The 21,624-nt window shown below is 40.5% G+C and overlaps 1 protein-coding gene across 2 annotated transcripts in view; it reads left to right on the top strand.

Annotated features, from left to right (window-relative positions):
- DAAM1 (dishevelled associated activator of morphogenesis 1) overlaps positions 1-21,624 on the top strand; it is a 104,672-nt gene that overhangs the window by 65,789 nt on the left and 17,259 nt on the right. The window contains exons 15-18 of one of the 2 annotated variants that reach the window (XM_008575920.1): positions 5,919-5,948; positions 7,103-7,209; positions 14,314-14,398; positions 19,912-20,018. In XM_008575920.1, the coding sequence (XP_008574142.1) occupies positions 5,919-5,948; positions 7,103-7,209; positions 14,314-14,398; positions 19,912-20,018 (329 nt within the window). The remainder of the gene's footprint in view (positions 1-5,918; positions 5,949-7,102; positions 7,210-14,313; positions 14,399-19,911; positions 20,019-21,624) is intronic. The other variant, XM_008575921.1, reaches the window with a different exon arrangement.

Genomic DNA, 21,624 nt, shown 5'->3' on the forward strand with positions numbered 1-21,624 from the left:
CGCAGACTTCCTAGTCGGATTTGCTTGGTTTGGTTCCCAAGAAAGAGCGTGTCAGAAAAGAAATTCTAAGCACCAAGGGAGGAGGTGGACTGAGGCTGAGGGAGAAACAAAAGCTAAGGGTTTTTCAGTTTTCAAAATGGCCTTTGATGCGTCTGAAATGGGGGGGAAAAGGTAATATTTAGCAAGAATATTTTCCTCTAAAACAAGGAAAACTTCTCTGCAGTGCCTTTTATGCTAATAAAGTACAAAAAAGACATGATTGCCTGTCATGGCGACATAAACCCTAAAACAGGAGCCTTGGTTGGGCCCCCCCATAACTAAGAAAGCAAAACTTGCACAATGTCATACACGCCAAGTAAAGGAAAATGAAGATAAGGTGTTGTTCAGTAGAAAGCAAGACACTTTATCTTTCAGAGGACAAAGGGTGTCTTTAGAGTCCTCATATGGCAGGTGTTCTGACCAGTCTCTCTCTCACCTGGGCCTTGACATGAAGTTATAGGACATTTTTACAAATTTCCTGGTAATTCCAGTCATCTTCTCACCTCTGATTACATGTCCCATTGCTTACCCTCTTCAGTTTCAGTCACTAGTACTGGTCCATGCTGGCTGCCTACAATGAAGGTTTGGGAACTTAGAGAAGTAAATTAAAGAAGGGGAAAGCAGCAGTTATTCCAAATGATGCTATTCAAGTCTGAGCATGTGGATTTCATTTATTATGAAGGCAGGTGGTTGAAAGACCTAAGTTTACAAGTCTCATAATTAACTGGATTTCAGCAGAAGGTGCAGAAGGATGCTGCCAAAATGCTCTGGGATGAGTATGTGGACAGTTCTCAAGAGCTCTGGGAGACAGGATTGTGGAAAACCTAGCAACTGGGTAATTGTCTCCTAGCAACCAATACTGTTTAAGTAATCAGTAGTCATTCCAGCCAGGATCGACCTGAACATTTCAGTTGTACTTAACACTTAAGTAGACCAGTAACCATATTTTCAGTAGCACTTCCTGGAGACAAATTTCACCACACTTGCTCAACTTGAGGAATTCAAGTATGTTTCTCCTTTTGGCACAAGAATTTGAGATGAGAAATTTTAAACCATAAATGTATTCTCCCAATGAGAGAAATTTGAGCCATTTTATTGAATTTACTAAATGTTGAGAGACAGAAAAACGAAAGATGCAAACATTCTAGTTGGAATATGTAGGACAGAACAAAGGAAATAGGGTGCCTGTCATTGAGCATCCCTCATCTCATGACTAATGGCAACATCAGAGACCTATACATTTTCATTTCAGTCTTGGCAATGCATTATATAATTATCATCACACTTGATCTGCTCTCATTTCTATTCCCAAATGAATAATGGAAACCTATTTTTCCATGTGTCTCCTCTTTCCTTCCTCCAGAGTTATGAAACCCTGGTCAAACTCTCTGGACTTCAGCCAATTGTTTGGCTAGATAAATTTCTGAGAGAGGCAAAGGAACACATGAATAACATTACCTGCATACATGCAATAGGAACGCTACACAGAGTACGATTTTGAACAAAATCTCAGCAAGATTGGATTAGTATATTTGAGGATACTGAGGAATGACACTTAGGGGATATATACATACATACATGCATATACATACACATATACACATACAAGCGTACTTCAAAAAGTTTATGGAAAGATTTGTATTATCTTTTAATTCTATTTTCCACACACTGTCTGAAGTACCCTTGTATGTAAATATAGACACACATATATACATATCCTTCTATACTTATACACACATACATAAAATATGTCCAGTTCATTTTAGAAATATGTCATTAAAATTAGAACAGATACTTATATTATCTGCTTTGTATGTGAAGTACTTCAAAGGATGCAAATTTGTTAAACTTTTGCACAGGCATGCCCACAGTTTAACTTATGTGTAAAAGCAGAGCTGACAAAATTTGTAAATAACATAATATGGACTAAAAGATGATAATCAGTTATTATAAGTATCCATTACATTCCTCATGCTAAGCATGATATACACAGTTCCCAATCTTAGCAAACCTAAAATTTAATTCTCAAGGAGCCCTTATACTTATTTTCTTATTTAATGCTCACTCCCATCTCTATGAGGTGGGTGCTATTCCTGTTTCATGGATAATAAAAATATGGTTTAGTGTGTATTTCTTGTTCCAACAGGTGGCACAGTCAGGACTACAAAGTGGGGGAATTCTCAGTTTCACTTTGTTCCTACTCTGTGAATGTCAGACTTTGTAGGGGATTTTCTTTAAGTGCAGTTTTAAGAACAAGACTACTCCTATTCAGAAATTTTTTTTGTTTCAGTGTGAATATCAAAGGTGTGCAGAGCTGATTATGTAAGCTTATGTACCACACAAAATGGAATTTAATAGCATGCAGTTATTCCCCTACTCACCTTCCAAAAGCTCATTTGAAAGTCAATTTCTTGAATCTCAGAACCTCTGTTTTTTCATTGAAACTACATTACAGATGATTTCCAGGTCAGCCACAAAAGACTTATTTTAATATATAATGTAGCACATTGCACAGTAGTACTATTTCAGGTACAATTAAACAATATTCATCTTGTTTTTATGGGAAATTTTCATTCTGAGATGTTATAAATCCATTTCTCCCTACTCATGCAGTTGAGCAGAGGGAAAATGAGCCAAAGGTACTACATTTACCTAAAGGGAGTCATATCTCCATAGTAACAAATTAACAGCTCACTATCTCCCTCTCCCTGTTCTTTGCCTGCAGAGAACCCTTCTTTAAGGATCCTGTTATCAGCACATGGTATAACATTTCAAAGCCTCTCCACCCTGATTTAGGGAACAAAGGATAACTGCTGTTCCGGGCTGCAGAATCTAGCCTCTCCTGCTAATATGTGATATGCTAGTCATTTTGGGAGGTCCCATTTGGAACATTTGATAGTATCTTCTGATTTTTTATAAATGGTCAAAGAATTTCTTTTTTATTCTTTTTACAATTTTCGTTAGTCTGTATATCTGATTTTCACACTGAAAAATTCTATGATTTAGGATATTTATTTTAATAATCTTGTTCCTTAGCCGTGGCACATGAAGGCAGAATAAAGAATTGTGAATAGTAGTTTTCTTAAGACCAAAGTGTAAGATAGAGTCTTTATAACTGGGCTCCAAGGTAAGTTAATCAAATGTAGAGTTTTGTATAAATATTATTGTATGCATTTTTCTGGAGAGGGATCCCCACCTTTTATGAGATTTTCAAAGGTATTTCTTTTTTTTTTTTTTTTTAAAGATGACCGGTAAGGGGATCTTAACCCTTGACTTGGTGTTGTCAGCACCACGCTCAGCCAGTGAGCGAACCGGCCATCCCTATGTGGGATCCGAACCTGGGGCCTTGGTGTTATCAGCACCGCACTCTCCCGAGTGAGCCACGGGCCGGCCCTTCAAAGGTATTTCAACCTCAAAAAGATTAAGAACCATTCACATAAAGGTTATCATTACTTATGAAGTGTTGAGTCACTGTTGCGTTTTGGAACCCTATCTGTAGTAATCTGTCAGCACTTGTCCCTGAAAATTGCAAGACCCAACTTCCTATTCATATTTCAAGCACGAAGTCCAGCACCAAAAATTGTCTGGAAAAATTAGACAGTCTGTTAGGTAGAGCTTCTGTCATATTTGACTCAAGCCACTTAGAAGTGTCTGTTTTGTTTCCCTCTGATTTTTGAGTGAGTAATTTAAAGTTTAAAAAGTAAGTTCACTTGGGCTGGCCTCGTGGCGCACTCGGGAGAGTGCAGCGCTTGGGAACGCAGCGGCGCTCCCACCGCTGGTTCGGATCCTATATATAAGGATGGCCGATGCGCGCACTGGCTGAGCATGGTGCGGGCGACACCAAGCCAAGGGTTGCGATCCCCTTACCGGTCACAAAAAAAAAAAAAAAAGTAAGTTCACTTACTTGAAATAGGCCTGGAAGCACCATTATTTTTAATACGCTCCATCTAATGAAACTCATAAACTTTATGATTTTATTTATGATGTGCTGATTAAAGGCCCTTTAAAGAAGTGGAATCTTTTTCTTTTGGTAACTTTGGTACAAAAGAAGTGGAATCTTTAGGCTAACAATGAACCAAATGCTGTCATGGTATTCTTCATTCTCATCTCTGAAAAGATAAGATACACTACTCAGCTATTAACTGTTATACTTATTGCTACTGCTGTTTACAAAAGGGAGATCTTAACCAGCTGTACTTCAATTCATCTGAAAGCAGAGCAAAAGGGTAATAAATGGACTTGATTATCTTGAAAGACAAAAAAATTGTATTATTTGGTAGCTTGTAAGTATTGAGCTCATAAGAACGTCTGGTACTGTACAAAATGCTTTACTTGCATTATTGTATTTAATCCTCACAATATGAATAATCTAGTTCTTAACCCCATTTTACAGGTAGAGAGACTGAGCCCCAAGCCACACACTCAGGAAATGACAGTTGCCTCATTTCATAAAACACTATACTAAAGGTCAAAAGTCTTAATTTCCTGACAGTGGGAACTTAAAATGTAGAATGAGTTGCCAGACAACTTTATAAACGTTTCTTCTTTGAAGGTCAGACAGTGAGAGCAAGATCTAAATTCAACTGCCAACTTTTTCTTTAAGAGAAAAAAAAAAAAAGAAAGTTAAGATGACCTCATGGAGATTATTTCACCATAGTCTTTCCTGCCCTTGAAAGGAAACTGCTTTTGCAGGAAGAGTCCTAATGAGCTTCAGAGTTGAAAACTTGACAATTACAACAGGGACAAAAGAAAACTGGGATATCAGAGGAAGAAAGGTTCCTTGTGGTTATCAATTTATGTTTTAAATGTCATTCTAGAAAAGCAGTTCCTCATTTAATGGGTAGAGCAAGGAGAGGACACATTCTTTTTCCTACCAGAAGAATTCTGTGAAACAGCTCATCTGTGTAAAATTGGCTTTGGCAGTGCTGCCGAGACCAATGAGACCTTAAGGAATCTGCTGAGCAAATGCTGGTTGTGCAAGCTGTTGGCCCAAAAGCTGGGGCTTGTTTTGCACACCGAAGCTTTATTCATTCCAGCATTGCAGAAATATGCAACGAAAGCTGTCACTTTCTCATAACATGTCAATTACCTCTTCCTCTTTCCCTTCTTCACTCCAAGTCTTTTCTAAAAACTGTTTCAAGAAGAAGCTGCTGACCTCATGTGCTTGAAGAGCCCTGAGGCAGTTGGGACTGAGCCATCAATGGCTGCCACCACCTGAACCACTGATTGTCTTGTAATTGCACTTTCTTTTTCCTCATATCCACCCATAGCACCTACATGCTTGTTTGGACCCTCTAGGCATATGGAGGGTTATTACTACTTACTTAGGTTGTTCAGCATGTCTTTTTCGTAATCCTTCCTTATGACACAAGAGGACAGGAGATTATTTCCACCAAAAAACCCCAAAAAACAAACAAAAAAACCCCATATTTTTCTGGTAGTATATAATAATGGGAATAGTTTCCTCAAGTTGATGGAATTGATTGATTGATATTCTCCTGCTTCAAGTAAAAATTATCATGTCGAGTATATAGAGCCCAGTGGTCATTTGGAAGAGGATTTGTTCTTTTCCCAGCTTGGATCTTTCTGGGGTGTTTTAAGCCCTCTCTTTTCGTATTTGATTAGCCGCCATTGTAAGTTGTACACAGCAAATGCTGTTGCCTTTCTCTACCCTGAGTGCTTGGTACAGTGCCCTCCATTGTGTCTTCAGCCAGACGCTGTCATCTTCATCAGCTCTCACTGATGGCCCTAAGGGTATAAATCATCTCTTACCCTGCCTCACTGACTTCCTTGACTGCTTTTCTTCTGTCATTTGTTGCTGTGATTTCTGAATGGCATGTGTCTGATTTCCCTTTTCCATGCCTCTGCCATGGCTGTAGGATTTCTTTGTGAACAGTAACTCAAAGCAGGTAAGTGAGCTACTACCTTAAACCTTGCTTAATATAATTCGTTGGCTCACTGTAAGCTTGAAATTTCTTGGTTATCCTGGTTTGGTTTTGTTTTGTTTTAGATAGTGTAACACAAGGAAGGCCTAGGTAATTTCGCATTGGGGTTTCAATTCATAACTGAATATCTCAAGGTGTGCCTGAAATCTCAGCACAACAATAGACAGTTGATGTTTGATCACACGGTGCCTGATATAAATTCCTTATTGCCTTTTTTCCCCAAACTGTTAATACAGTTCCAGAGGGCTTTGGTTTCCTTACATTTTTTAAATGCCATAATTTTTTTTTAATTAATCCTTCCTGCTAATGAAACCAAACCTGCTAATTATCAAGTTAGTCTATGTTTTCACTTTGAACTTTTTTTTTTTATCAGTACCTCTGATGCCCAGTTTATTCAAGCTATATTTTATATATAATTACTTTATGCCTACTTCCCTATAAATTATGACTGGTCATCATTGCTTATAGCTTTCTGTACAACAGCAAAATGTGCAAGTAGTGTTTTATTGTTAATTCAGGCAACTGAATTAATGCCTTGAACTGGCCCCTCTCTGTTGTCCATCAGTCTCCAGGGTAATGAAAGATACCATCTGGTCTTGGGAGCTTCCTGTTGCATATGAAGACGTTTGGGAGGTTTCATTGTTAGGCTTTTTTGAGTGCTCAGGATGCAGATGGTTCTGGGGTGAATGGGCCCTGCAAATGGCTGGACCAGCAATGGCAAGCCTCAACTGAGCTTGATTCATGGTGACAGTTCTTCTGTCTACTATCTGTAAGGATTTGGGGGACAAAAGGAAGGCACCACTGACTGATAATTTATGCACGCTTAGCGTCTTCAACTTAGAAGCACTTTGTTCTTCCAAATAATGTGTTTTCAAATGTGGGTGGTCAGCTTTTCTCATTATTTCCCTCTGTCAACTAGATTGCAGCCTTTCTGATCAATTCCACCACCTCCCCACACTCCCCACCTCACCATCTCAGCTGTGCCCATGTGTATATGTGTACATATTGTGTATGTGTGTATGTGTGTGTGTGAGAACAGAAAATGTAAAGGAAAAGCATGTGTCTGAAGTCTGAATGTCACTGTTTGACTTTAATGGATGTCTTTCCTCTCTTTACAGAAAGAAGCAGATGCCATTGATGACACACTGAGTTCCAAACTTAAAGTCAAAGAGCTTTCCGTGATTGATGGTCGCAGAGCTCAGAATTGCAACATCCTTCTATCAAGGTATTGTTGACATTGAATAAACATTTCTAGTAAGACTAACTTTTCTGTTATATGGCTCAAAACCACATTTTGCTAATTTAATTTTAATCGCAGTCTGCTGTGGTCCAGGTCTTTAGGGGTCCCTTCTGTTTAAGGTGAGAACTCTTGGTGCTTATTTTCCCTAGTGTAATGTATCACAGCTGGATGCCTACTTTCTTAGCATTTAATTTCCACAGACTTCTAAATTTAAAAGCAGGACATCCTAAGTCAATTTTTTTTTCCCAGAAGGCCTGTAAAATAGACTTAATGTTTATTTACACGTCTTGGCCTTGGAGATACCTTGGTCATTGAGTAACACTGTCACAGAATCAAGACCAAGGATGAAGGCTTTTTGTTTTATTTTTGCTTTCTAATGTCACCTTTTTATATTTCAAGGTTATATAGTTTCATGCTCTTTTTGAGAATTTTTTTAGCTAACATGATATGTAAATCTCAAATCTTAGTGAAATGTTAATTTATTGAGATCATTCCTGTTCAGAAATCTTTCTCATAATTAGTGAACCATCACAGCCTTGGAACTTGAAAAGAAGAAAGGTAATTTGGGAGCCAGAAATCTGATTGCAGCTTTAGGCAGTGTTGTAAGGTCATTCTGGGCATTTCAAGTAGTTTTGCTGTATCTAGTTTTTTCTTTTCTCTGAAAGGGACGTTCACATTAGGCAAAACCACCTAATGCTTTTGAGGTAGATGAAGACGTAAAGAATCCTGAATGCTGGGGCTTTAAAGATAAATTACATTCTGGAAGGAATGTTGTATATGCATGGAGGCTGGTATAAGGTGACTTCTCTTTCAGGAAGAGTGAAGAGGGAAAGTATTAGCCCTTATAATTAGATGGTCTTAGAATGAGTTTCTTTTAACACAAAGAGCTGCTGCTTGGTTTTCAGCATGGAAGCTTGATCGTTAGCCAGATATATGTTGCTTTAAGGAGCAAGTGTTTCTTTTAGTGAAAGAGAAATTGAACATTAGTGAGATCCCTGAATTTTAATGCAACTAGTAAGGTAACACGAACCATTCTGTTAGCATTTCATTTCTTCCTCTGTCTGAAAACTATGTAAATGGCCAGGCCCTGTATTTATTCTGACTTTTGCTCCATGAACCATGCTCAGGTTAGATAAAATATCTGCCTTAGGAAGATACCATTAAAAATAATTTGAAGGTCTACCTAATTTTCTTCTACAGTGTGTACAATTTGTTTTGTTACCTTTTCTTAAGTAACAATCTTAATAGCAAAATTAAACGAAGATTTAGGGAAAGTTGTATTTTTTTTTTCAATCCTCGAATTACTCCCTATATTTTGTGCTTATGCAGTCTAGATGAACTCTTTTAAACAACTTGACAATGGGAGCTATCACCCTGAATATCTATAGTGTTGAAATGCTTGAAGAGTAAAAACCATGACCTAGTTCCTCATAGGCAGATTATTCTCGGTACTAAATGCCAGCCAGGGTAATTACGGTAGTTATAGATAAGGCTACAACTCTTTTTGGCAAACTTCCCATCCCATTATGGAAGGAATTATTTTATATTTCTGGCATGTAATTCCCTTGTTACCACAAAAGTGTCAGAACCTAAGGTGAGTTAGAACTCAAATGTGTCTGTGTCAGCTTTCTCTAAAAGACAAATTTAAGAACTTTCCTCATATCTGTTAGGTTTTCTGTTAAAATCCAATTTAATAAATAAGGGTTATTACCATGAGTACAATTAAGAAGCATGTTGTGCGTTACAAAGTAAATTTGAGTCCCAGTTGACCTTACGGTGATTGCACTGTATTGATTGGATTCTAAAACCTTCTCTCCCACAGAGGAGTCAGTACCACATCCTTTTCTGCTCAGTGATTATTTGTTTTACTCTCTCACCAGGAAAGCACACGGCTGACATGTTAAATGTGTTGTGGTAAAAATGAAAGAAATTAAGCAGATTTAATTTTAATTTGTATCTTCTTTAGTTTTTGAACCAGTCAGCAGTTTACCTTTCATTCTCCCCTTTTCATCACAAACAGAGCTAGGGGCTTAAAACACAGAAAGATATGTGAAAGCATGTTTGATACTTTTTTCTTAGACAGTTGCCACTTTGGAGCATTTATTTGCCTGGCACTGTGCTGGGTGCCCTAAGAGGTACCAAAACTTAAGATTGTGTTGCTGCCTTTCCATGGCTGATTGGAGAAGAATGATAACCCTTATGAGAAGACTTGTGAACTGTTCAGGGCATACACTGATCTGACTGGAAGGACACGGGGAGGTCGGCCATGTGAGAGAGGGGAGCCAGCAGGGTTTACCAGAGAAGGTGGACCTCAAAAGGGACAGCCAGTTACATGGACAGAGGGGACAGGGAAGGCAGTTCTAAGGAGGCACACAGCAGCGGCAGACCCAGGAGGGGTATAAGTGTGGTTGATAAAGACATCCCTGTGATCACAGCAGAGGGTTACCGATTGGATTGAATGAAACCAGGCAGGAGAGCCTGAGATTCATGTCTTGTGCCTTTATAAGAGCATGAGTTAGCCCAGGGTTAAGCCATAACCTCCTCATCTGTAAAAGGGAGATCACAAAAGCAGCAGTTTTGCAGTGGGCTTCTCAGTCCGTGGCGTATGTGAAGCCCCTGGCAGGGTGCCTAAGCATGGTAGCTGCTCAATTAATGGCCTGTTTATGTATCCATCGGTTCAGGAATTGGTGCAGTTTGTTCAGTAAAGCTGTTTGTTTGTTTGTTTGTTTTAATAAGGTTTTAAGTTTGGTCTCTCAGAGGTTTTCAGGACATGTTGGAAAGGCAGGGTAGTCATCACATAGGAATCTCTTTCCATTATTCAGGTGAGACCTGATGAGGGACAGAATCAAGAAAAACCAAGAAATCCCTTGTAGGACTTGGAGACTGATTTTGTTCTTGGGGGAAATGAATAGAATATTTCAAAGATGTTGTCAGGATTTCCTGCCTTTTCACACTTACTGTCCTTCTACCTTTCTGCTTATATTTCATTACCAAAGACTGGCGAACGTATTTCTTATCTTGCTGACAAGGGATTTATTTCACAGCAATGCAGTCATTACATCACAGTCCTCTCATAGCATATTTCACAGGCTTTATTATAAGGAGCACATGTGTCCACAGTGTGTGGTTGCCCTTCAGAGCTCTTCCTCACATGCTACAAAGGTTAGAGGACCCTTTGGTCAGGGGCACTTGCCATGGCCTCCTGGAGCTGAGTGGGCAGCTGGAAAGAGCTCACAGCAGGGAGGAGACACAGGCTCACCTCATGCCTGGGTGAGTAGGGCATTTACAGCACGAGTGGCCACCATCACTCGCAGCTCTCAGCAAGGACTGCCTAAAAGGTGTAAGTTTGAATGGGGAGCTCCAGAACAGGAGGGACTGTGCCTTTCACAGTGTGGCAAGAGAGTGGCATGGACACAACGTACCTTAGAATGAAAACTCATTCCTTGGGCCCTGGGCAGAGTAAGCAACAATTTTTCTCTGTGTGGATATGGGTGGCATGTAGCAATTTAAAGTATACTCTGTTTTATTCCCTAAAGCAGATCTCTTCCCTCCAAAAAAAAAAAAAAAAGAAAGAAACTGGAAGCAGATTTATATTGCAAAATGAACCCACCTAAAATACAGTTTTATGAAGTGTTCTCCCATTCTTTTTTTTCCAGATGCTCACTTGACATGGCAGCCTAGGTACAGTAAACCACAAAAAGCTACTTTAAAGGAGGGGGATTTGGCTTAAGTCCACTGAAGCAGAGCTAAGGCTGATCTAGCCATCCACCCTTAACTTACTTTAATCACGCCTGGATGTTCCAATTCTCTTGGCAAATTTTTGAAATACTTGAGTAGAGCAAGGTGGAGTTTACAGTTTTAAGATGGCCAGTTTGTTTCCTGCCTTGTAAAGAAAGTTTAAGTGGATGTCTCAGAAGTTGCCACCCTCTAGCACACCAGAACACTGCCAAGCTTTAAAAGCAATTAAAAGGCTAGAGCTGGTAGGGTCCTTAAATTACAGAGATTAGAAACTCATTCTGTAGATGAAAGATGATACTAAGAACTCTGCAACCTGTAGAACCATCCCGGAGGGCGGGGTACCCTTCTCCCCTTTCCCCTAAGGTAGGGTTTCTTTGTCTGATCCAGCAGGCCACGTGCATGGCATTGTGTTGACAGGTAGATTTTCTTAAATACTATCCATTAATGTCTCTTTGTAGGCCACATTAAGAGAAATCAAAATTGTTATGAATTAGAACTAGTGTTTAGTCCAGACAGCCTCTGGGGGTTGAAGAGCATAAATACTCTATATGCAATTTCAAAAGCAAGAAGTTCTGCACTCCATATGGGGAGCTAATGAAATGCAAATCTGATACTTCAAGTATTGTTCTCACTCTGATTTTCAACTCCTTTTCTTTTAAATGCAAAACAGAAAGACTCAGCAGAACTACACCATAAAATGGTTTCTTCCATTCAGTGTGAAAAGGGCACAGAAACAATTTATTTCTTATAAGGAACACTCTTCTCCTGATGATTATAGATGTTTCCACAGCCAGTTAGTTTTCATTAGTGGCAGTTTCAACCTTCCCTAATGTTACTCTTCCATGGCCTTGTATGGCCGTCCCATGGTGTTTGCACTTAAACTGACTCAAGAGCCTTCAGTGTCCTAGAATCTAGGGCTAAATTTAGGGCTGTATGGTTGAAACCTTGAAGCTGTGATACATCTTTCCCCCTGTTGTATATTTACCCATGCCAACTTAACTAAATTGTTAAGTATGAGGATTTTCTGTCATGATGTTCTGGTGAACACGTTCATGAGGCAATAATTGTCCCAGGAATGACAATCTGGAGAAGTCCACCAGGACCAGGGTTGCCATACACAGCTCAGAGGTTATGATTGGCACCACAGGTCAGATGAGGTGATAGAATGTGTCTTATTTGTTAACCTGGACAACTTGGCATTTTGCCTAGTGCTGTATTAGGACTTGAGAACATGAAGTTGAAGAGAATAGTATTAGTACAATAGGATTCCCAGATTTGTTCCTTCTCTTTCCTACTTACTGGCACATGAAACAATATTCAGTCTAAATAGCAGAGTAGATAGTTTTAACAAAATCATGTTAAAGATGTCAAAGTCTAGACAAAAGGATACCAGGATTATCCACAGTGAGGTGTGTCTCATCCAGCTTCACTTGGGTTTTTTTTTTTTTATTCTCCTACTGCCTTTGAGTCCACCCTTCTGCTCATTGAGCCCTCACATTCACCTGTGAGTGTGAGCATTATGTAGCTTTGTGTCTTTGTGTCTTGAGTGTTTCAGCTTGTCATCTGATTCTCTCAGAGATTATAATCAACTTTAAAATAAGAACCACATCTTCTAATTCACTTTTAATAATCCTAGGCCTAATGGGTATCATAAACAGTAAGGAAGCTCTGGTGAAATAATGGGTATGAGAGTGCTTTGGGAAGTGTTTGTAATAACCATACTAAGTGCTGTTTAGTGATCTATTAGCTGCTCATGAATATTAAGGTCACAAAAACACTGCTACTTTTTTTCCCTGGTATAGAAAAGTCTGCCTGTAGAGCATACATACAGTTTACTGAGCCCCTTTTATAGCCAGGAACCATGCTAGGCACTTAACAGGCATTATTTCACTTATTCTTTGTGTATGCATGCACACGCCCACACACAAACACACATGATTTTTTTTTTTTTGATGTAGTTGTTATTAACCCTATTTTACTGATGAGGAAATTGAGGCTTAATATGCATGCACACGCCCACACACAAACACACATGATTTTTTTTTTTTTTTTTTTTTGATGTAGTTGTTATTAACCCTATTTTACTGATGAGGAAATTGAGGCTTAATAAAATTTTTTTACAATATCACACTGACCAGAAAGTGTCAGAGCCATGACTGGGACCCAGCCTGTCTAATATGAAACCCCTACCTTCAAAAGTAGCCTGTAACATGTGAACATCTTGCTTTATATTTGTGCGTTTATGTCTTCATCCCCAGTCCTAAATGTCTGGGGCTAATGCTTACAAACCAAACAAAGGAATATTTCTGTTATCACAGCTAATAATGTGATTACTAATTTTTGCCCCAGTTAAGATTATTGTTGCACCTAATAAAAACACATTTTTTTGAGTATGTTTTAATTTCATGACTCTTATATGTTACAATCAATACTTTGTTGTCCTGATTTAATCAAGATCCAAATCCCTAATTAGGAAATCATTTAAGTTTATGGTAGACAAAAAAACAGATTGTATTTTTGCTTAAATCTTACCCTATGAGATATTAACTAGATAAGCCATATTTGTAAAAAGAGTTTGGGATTGGCAATCAAGAGTTTTGGGTTTGTGGGTATTTTACTTTCTATGTTTGACCTTGGGCAAATCACTTGGCCATGCTAAGCCTTGGTTTCCCCATCTATTGAGAAAAATGACCATCACAGGTATTTTGAGAATCAAATGAAATAATATATGTGAAAACTCCTCAACTATGAAGTGCTTACATTTTTTATTTTGCATATTAACTTTTTATTTATTTATTTTTTTGGTGGCTGGCCAGTATGGGGATCTGAACCCTTGACCGTGGTGTTGTTAACATAGCACTTTAACCAACTGAGCTTATTGACCAGCCTGCATATTAACTTTTTAACAATGGCTTGTAGTTTCTAACCTTCTCAAAACCCACTTTGAACACAACAGCAAACTTTAAAAACTCCTGATATATTATCAGGTCAGGAATATAGTTTTCTCCTCTCACCTGCAATTCATACATACTAAGTATAAAACAGTTGTATATGGGTGTTTTCTCTATTTCCAGTCTTTCAATTTCTTGCTTAAGGAAATGAAATGATAGAAAACAACAGCTTTGTTCTCTGTGTCAGCAGAGCATTACGAAGTCCTGAAAGAATGTTAAATCAGTTTCAAAATCCTATTTTTAGGTGCAGTAGTGTCAGGAAGTAAGCTTTCACTGAGAGATTTCAAGAAAACCAGTACTTGAAAATCAGCAGCTGGAGTAGCAAAATTAATTATCTTGTATTAAACTTTAATACTCAAGCCAACATTATTAACAACAAAATAAAATATTCTTTCTGCAGGTTGAAATTATCCAATGAAGAAATCAAACGGGCAATTCTGACAATGGATGAACAGGAAGATCTGCCCAAGGACATGCTGGAACAGGTGAGCTTTGGACATATCTCAGAGCATGAGTGACAGATGACTCTCAATAGGGAGTGGGGTATTGAGAAAATCTGGTAGTTGCTAGTAAATAATTTTCTATTCTCTTAATTGAGGAGGTTGAACCAAGGTTCCATGTGGCTCTATCTGGAGACTTTATGACTTCATTCTCTCATTGTACCTCAGAAGGATGGTTAGAAGGAAGGTCATGAGTCTGTCAAATGCTAGGACCCACTGTGCCAGATTCTATGCCTAAAGCTGCAATTGTTATATCTTAGTATATCATATAAATCTACTGGCTTTAATAGAAAATCTGTGTTCCACAGGAATATCAGGAATCTCACTCACACTATGAAATCACAAACGGTGCTACATAAACTGACACATTACTAAATTCGTAATATAATTTGTGTCTTGGTCTTGGCTCACTATTCCCACAAAAGCCACTGTTGACCCCCAGCTGTCAATCTCTATCTAAGTACTCATATGTGTCACCAGGTGGGTTGTAAGTTTCTTGGTCCTAAGTCTCATCTCTGTAAGGTCTGTGGCACCCTCTTGTGTCATAAATGGCAGTAAATTCAAATGCCAGGGCCAACATGTGCAGATTTATATGCAGTCAGTGCACATCTTTGTCCCTGGTATTTGGATATAATTTTTATTCTTAATGTGGCGACTTGGTCTCTCTCCCTGCCGTATTTCTATAGCATTATTGTTTAGCCACTCTATATCATGTGTTCAGCAGCTGTGTTCAGTTGTCCCCCACATGACAATGTTGTGAACTAGCACATATTCCAGGGATTGTCACCTGTCTCTGCCCTCTGCCCCTTGGTGTGGGCCTACATTTTTCTGTGCTTTGTGGTGATGGTCTCAGAATGCTCTGTGACTGTTTCATCTTTCTGTCTCATTGTCCTTGAAATGGAATCATATTCTGAGTGATTTTGGTAAAGAGGTCCACATTTGTCAGAACCACATCCACTTAAGGTTAACTGTGGGAAAAAGTGGCTATGATTCTAGGTTAAACTCGAGGTCTCACTTGTGGGCATGCTCAGCTCCAGGAGCAGAGAAAAGGGATATTTTGCGCTGCTCTGGGTGGAGTACCTGTCTGTTTGCCTGCATATTTACCATGTTTGTCCCTGCTGTCCTCGAGGGTCTCAGACACAAAGCAGGGAGAAATGAGATGAGCAGTGTCACTCTCTAAATGGATCTGCCCCTCCCTGCCACCTCTGCAGCTGGAATTGTCCTAGGTGAACACTCTCACAGTTAGCAGTGGAAAAACTTTTCATGCTGTCCTTTAAAAATTTGCTTTAATCATCAAAATAGTTAATGACTATGTTCTCAAGTCTCCTAGGAAGCACTGTGTATGAATAGTTTAAAAGTATTCCCTAAATTGGAAATTCGTTTTTTAGAGCATTTTCGAGCTCCTCCACAAACTCTTTGCTCCCTGCCTATATACCAATCAAAACAGAGTCTTTGCTCTGGAATAGTGGAGCCCAGCCCCCATTGCCCCTCCCAGCTCCCAGGTGACCCCACATTCAAGTTGCATGCATCAGATGTTGCTAACCCAAAGGGAAGAACTCTATGCAAAGCTGCTTTAGCCCTTGTGCCTCCGGCCCCTATCGACAAGGTCGTATGTTTAAAATTCCACAAGATCTGTTTACTGTGAAATTGCATCCAGCAAAATTCCTCCTTGAGGGAAAGGATTTCAAAATCTTGCCAAAAGGGCTTGCAGTGCAAATAGAATGTACTTCAAATAAATACAAGTAAGAAAATCAGTCTACTGAAGCAGAATCTGGCCAAGTAGGATATTTTCTGACCTCCTGATAATTCCATGTGTGTCTCACTCTCTGGCTATCTCCCATGCTCTTTCTTTTCCTCCTGATTTTACTGTTCTTCCTCTGCTTTCTGTTCCTGCCTACAACACTCTTCCCACACGAGTACTGATGCCAGCATCTCCTTACTCCTATTTATGATTTGCATTTGGGCCACATTCCTTCCTTCCTCTCTCTGAGCTGCTGAGCGCAGATCTCAGATGAGATCCATACACCCCTCTTTCTTGGAATGCGTACCTTTCTCCTTATTCCTCAGTGTTTGCCTGACTCTTCATTTCTCTCTTAAAACTGTTCACACAGCTCGTTACTCAACTCTCCTTTGAGAGGGGACTGAGCCCTCAGCATTTGCCTCTTTGCTGTGCTCTTATAAGTCACAAAAGAGACCTAGTGATGATGTTATCCTGAGCAGGGCCTGGTGGGCTCAGCACAGCTAGATGGTGGGTTGGAGATGGGGGCAGCTGTGAAAATTGGTGAAAGGATCCCTGAGACAAACGCTTTCTGCTTCTTACTCCTCCCTTCTCCATGCCCTATCACCTTCCCTCCCTGCACTGAGGAAGAGCAAGAAGATACATGTCCTGTCTGGTGTCATCATTTGAACATGGGAACAGAAATGCCTAGACGCTATCAGGCTGCCAGACCTAGAAACTCTCTGGCACACACTTCCGTCTTTCCCCTCTTCCATCCCATTAGGAAAGCGGGGGTGTCCCTTGCCTCTGCTCTGACCCGTTCCTTCCTGCTAGTCTGGGGCCCAGCCAGACCCCTCCTCTGTCTCTTCAACCTCGCCCTCTCGACTCATAGCTTGTTTAAGTCTCAGCCATTAGCACACACGCACCTCTTAAGATTCCATCTAGCTGGTGTCATCTAGCTACTGTCCTCTCTTCTTTTGACAGAGCCAAAGTTCTTTTTTTTTTTTTATTTTATTTTAACATTCACTTTTATTTATTTATTTTTTTTTTAATTTTTATTTTGTCAATATACACTGTATATGATTATTATGGCCCATCACCGACACCTCCCTCCCTCCTCCCTCTCTCCCCTCCCCCCCAAGAATGTCTTTTCCGTTTGCTTGTTGTAGTAACTTCATGAAAGTATAGTTGTTATATCTTCTTCCCCGCCCCCCCCCCCCCCCCCTCTTTTTTTTTTTTTTTTTTTTTTTATTTTAACATTCACTTTTATTTATTTATTTTTTTTTAATTTTTATTTTGTCAATATACACTGTATATGATTATTATGGCCCATCACCGACACCTCCCTCCCTCCTCCCTCTCTCCCCTCCCCCCCAAGAATGTCTTTTCCGTTTGCTTGTTGTAGTAACTTCATGAAAGTATAGTTGTTATATCTTCTTCCCCGCCCCCCCCCCCCCCCCCTCTTTTTTTTTTTTTTTTTTTTTTTATTTTAACATTCACTTTTATTTATTTATTTTTTTTTAATTTTTATTTTGTCAATATACACTGTATATGATTATTATGGCCCATCACCGACACCTCCCTCCCTCCTCCCTCTCTCCCCTCCCCCCCAAGAATGTCTTTTCCGTTTGCTTGTTGTAGTAACTTCATGAAAGTATAGTTGTTATTTCTTCTTCCCCCCCCCCCCCCCCCCGTTTTTTTTTTGTGTGTGTGTGTGTGTGTGTGTATGTGAGTGAATTGATTTGTTTTTTTGTTTTTTTAGCTCCCACCAATGAGTGAGAACATGTCAAAGTTCTTGAAAGCTTGTCCACACTCACCTCCTTTCACCCTTCGTCAACCTGTCTATCTCCTGTCTATCCTCCTCACCTCTAGAGCTGGTCTCACTGAGTGCACACACAACTTCCTTTTTGCCAAAGCCAGGGGACACTTCTTGGCAGTGTGTGACACCAGTAGCCACTTGCTTCGTGATGAAATGCTTTCATTCCTTGGTTCTGTGATGCCGTCTGGCTCCTCTGGCTGCACCTCCATTACCTCCTTTGAAGGTTCCTCCTCGTCTTGGTCCTATCCCTTGAGCACTGGTTCTCTCCAGCCCTGCCTTTTTTTTCTTCCTTGATGGTTCCCCTATTTGTCTTACATGCATGCCTTTAGTAACCTATCCATTACAACCAATGCCAACGCTTTGTCTTCCACACAGATCTCTTTAGGATTTCAAACCCATTTGCCAACTGCCTACTAGAAATCACTAGTAGGTTCTCTTGTGAGTATTTCAAACACTCAACTCCCCACCCCACCCACCCCACATCCAGAGTTCTCTTCCTGGGTTCCCTCTGACATTCTGTTTACATTGTTGACTAAGCCAGAACCCAGGCCTCATCCTTGACGCTGCCTCCTCCATCCACCACAGTCCATCAACATGTCAGGCCAGTTCTGTTCAAACCCCCTAAATAGGCCTAGAATCTATCCACTGTCCCTACCCAGTCCAAGCCACCATCCTCTCTCACCTGGATTACTGCACCAGTTATCCAGTCACAATCCCCTAACATTTTTCATCCCTTCTAATTCTTTCTCCATTCCGTAAGCACAGTGATCTTCTCAAAATGCAAACTCATTCCCCTACATCAGATTTATAAGGTATGCTAATGACTCCAAAATAAAGACAGAACTTCTTATAAGGCCCTGGCTACTCCCTGCCCTTGCCCACCCCTGCCCTCTCCACTGCCATTACAGCCACACTTTCACTGGCATAAATGCCGTGCTGCCCATTCCAGCACACAGTATGCAGTCTGCCTGGAACATATTCTCAAACTCACACTACTTCTCTGTCATTCCTCACACTTCCTTCCTTGTAATTCCAATTCTCTTTCCCTGCTGTTGGCACCCAGACTAACTGCCTTTTCTGAAGTCCCTCAGTTAAACTCAACAAACACTTGAAAACCTACTAAGTGGACCATCTAATACCATATCAAATTATGGAGAGAATCTCAAAGTCCAGAGGGTCAGTGTAATAAAAAAAAAAAATTAAAAAAAAAAAATCCAAGGGCATTTGATCTAGAAAATAGCATGCATGCACAGTCCTATGCTTATACATACATACCTTGAAAGGAAATTAGACACACACGAAGCACTTTTTCATCTTGAAATATTGTTACCATTTCTTCCATCTTCCATGCTCATTTCTCTCTCCAAAATGAAATGTGGAATCAAAAACATCAGGTCCCATTGTATTCCTCGCATCGAACTCTACATGGAGCAAAACTGGAGATGGAATTAAATAAGCTGGAGAAATAAGCAAATTGAATGGAAAATCATCAAATGGAATTTTTCATTCCAGCATGATATAATAGGAAAAGAGGGTAGAGCTGGGAGTCAGAGAGACCTAGGTTCTATTTCTGATGATTACACAAACTTGCTTGTAATCCTGGGTGAGCTGCTTACCCTCTCTGGACCTCACTTGTATCATTCTATAATGAGAGGGTTGAATCTCTAAGGTCCCTTTAATGGTCTGTGCAAACTGGGTGCAGATAGAGAACTCCCATAATTCTGATTTGAGAGGCAGAGGACAGAAAGGTGCTAGAAATGAATCTTATACCAATTTAACTACTTTCAAGTAGAAATGGAAAGATTTCATCATTTCTAATGTATCTTAATCACCTTTGAGCAGAGTTTATGAATTAAACAGAAGTTAAAATTTTATCTTGGGACAAATTAACTGTCAGGTGAAAAATCACTGCAGGGATTTAAGTTATGAACCGTGATTTTAATAGCTGCTTGTGCTTTTTAGCTCTTGAAATTCGTTCCTGAAAAAAGTGACATTGATCTGTTGGAGGAACATAAGCATGAATTGGATCGGATGGCCAAGGCTGACAGATTCCTTTTTGAGATGAGCCGGTGAGTGTGAGATGCTTAAAAAGGAAAGATGCCCCTCATGTCTCTAATTTTCATGAATTGAAGTTTTTATTCATGTTGAGTTGTTTGGACCAATTAACAACCTGACTTAACTTAAAACCTTTTTAGGGCCGGCCCGGTGGCGCACTGGAGAATGCGCAGTCTGGGAGTGCGGCAGTGCTCCCACCGAGGGTTCGGATCCCATGTGGAGACCGGTTCCCGCTCACCGGTTGAGCGCAGTGCAGGCGCAACACCGAGGGTTGCGATGCCGTTGCCGGTCCCCGGTACGGGCGCGACACCGAGGGTTGCGATCCCGTTGCCGGTCCCCGGTGCGGGCGCGACACCGAGGGTTGCGATCCCATTACCGGTCAGTAAAAAAAGACAAAAAGGAAAAAAAAAACCTTTTTAGATTCTAAAACCTTCTCAAGTCTGAGTTGTACGGAATTTGATTATTTTGTCTGTGTGAGTTCTTGCCTGTGGTGATCCAGGTTCAGGGTTTCTTCACAACTATTTCTATTTCTGGACCTCTTTGACTCCTGTGCTTTAGCCTAATCAAGTCATAACATTTCATGGTTCCAGTCAGTGTCATGCTCCTTACTACTTTGAGTTATACTCCCTAGTACCTCGGCATTTCAAGGTTGTTATCAAATAAGGAAAAAAAGTAGACAGACTCTAGCAGTGCCAGCCTTGGGCCCACACAACTGAACAGCCAGGGCCTGGGTGTCAGATCATGGCGTGCACAGACATCACTAATCGATCGTCACACTCTTCCCACGGAGCCTTGGCAAGCTTTCTGAACCCTTCTCCAGAAAGCCCCAAGGCATCCACTGCTTCATAATTGGGTTTGGCATGTGAGCTGAGTCTATTTGCCAACCCAGGCCTGAAGAATTGATGCTGCATTAGAGAAGGACCAGTGGTCCTGAAGGTCTCAGTCCACCTCAAGGCAGAGCTCGTCCCCTGAGGGGAGCAGACGGGGAGCTAACTGGGAAGAAAGAGGGGGTTTGGAGCAGCAAGGAAGGAGAGGATGATGTGGGGAAAGGATGCTGGAGACAAGTTTTTACTTCACACTTTTGCCAAAAACAAAACTGTGACAAGTTAAGAAACTTGGGAGACACATAGGGAACTGTCCTTTATTTGCAGGAGAGTGGGGAGTTGTTATATTCTTATTCCTCTATGTCTGCTGTGTTCAGAAGAGCTACTGCAACACTAGGGAGGGAAAGGGCTTTTGTCAACAGCAGCCAGCTCTTATTTTCTTTTAGCAGCTGCCTTATTTGATTGGAGCTAAAGATTCTGCTGCAATCACCTGAATACCCCCTGTAGGTCAGGCTGAAATGGGCTGTCCAGGCTAAGCTGGTCTCATGCCCTGAGCTCTTGTCCAGGAGAAGAACTGTTGTGTGTTGGGCCAGCCCCGTGGCGCACTCGGGAGAGTGCAGCGCTTGGGTGCGCAGCGGCGCTCCCGCCGCGGGTTCAGATCCTATATAGGCATGGCCAGTGCGCTCTCTGGCTGAGCGCAGTGCAGCCGGTCACAAAAAAAAAAAAAAAAAAAAAAAATACTGACATTTTCTATTTCTCTTTTGATGACACTGGGAACATAAACTCCTAGGGGCTT

Source organism: Galeopterus variegatus, unplaced genomic scaffold (assembly GCF_000696425.1).
Source record: "Galeopterus variegatus unplaced genomic scaffold, G_variegatus-3.0.2 Scaffold1257, whole genome shotgun sequence".
NCBI lineage: Eukaryota > Metazoa > Chordata > Mammalia > Dermoptera > Cynocephalidae > Galeopterus > Galeopterus variegatus.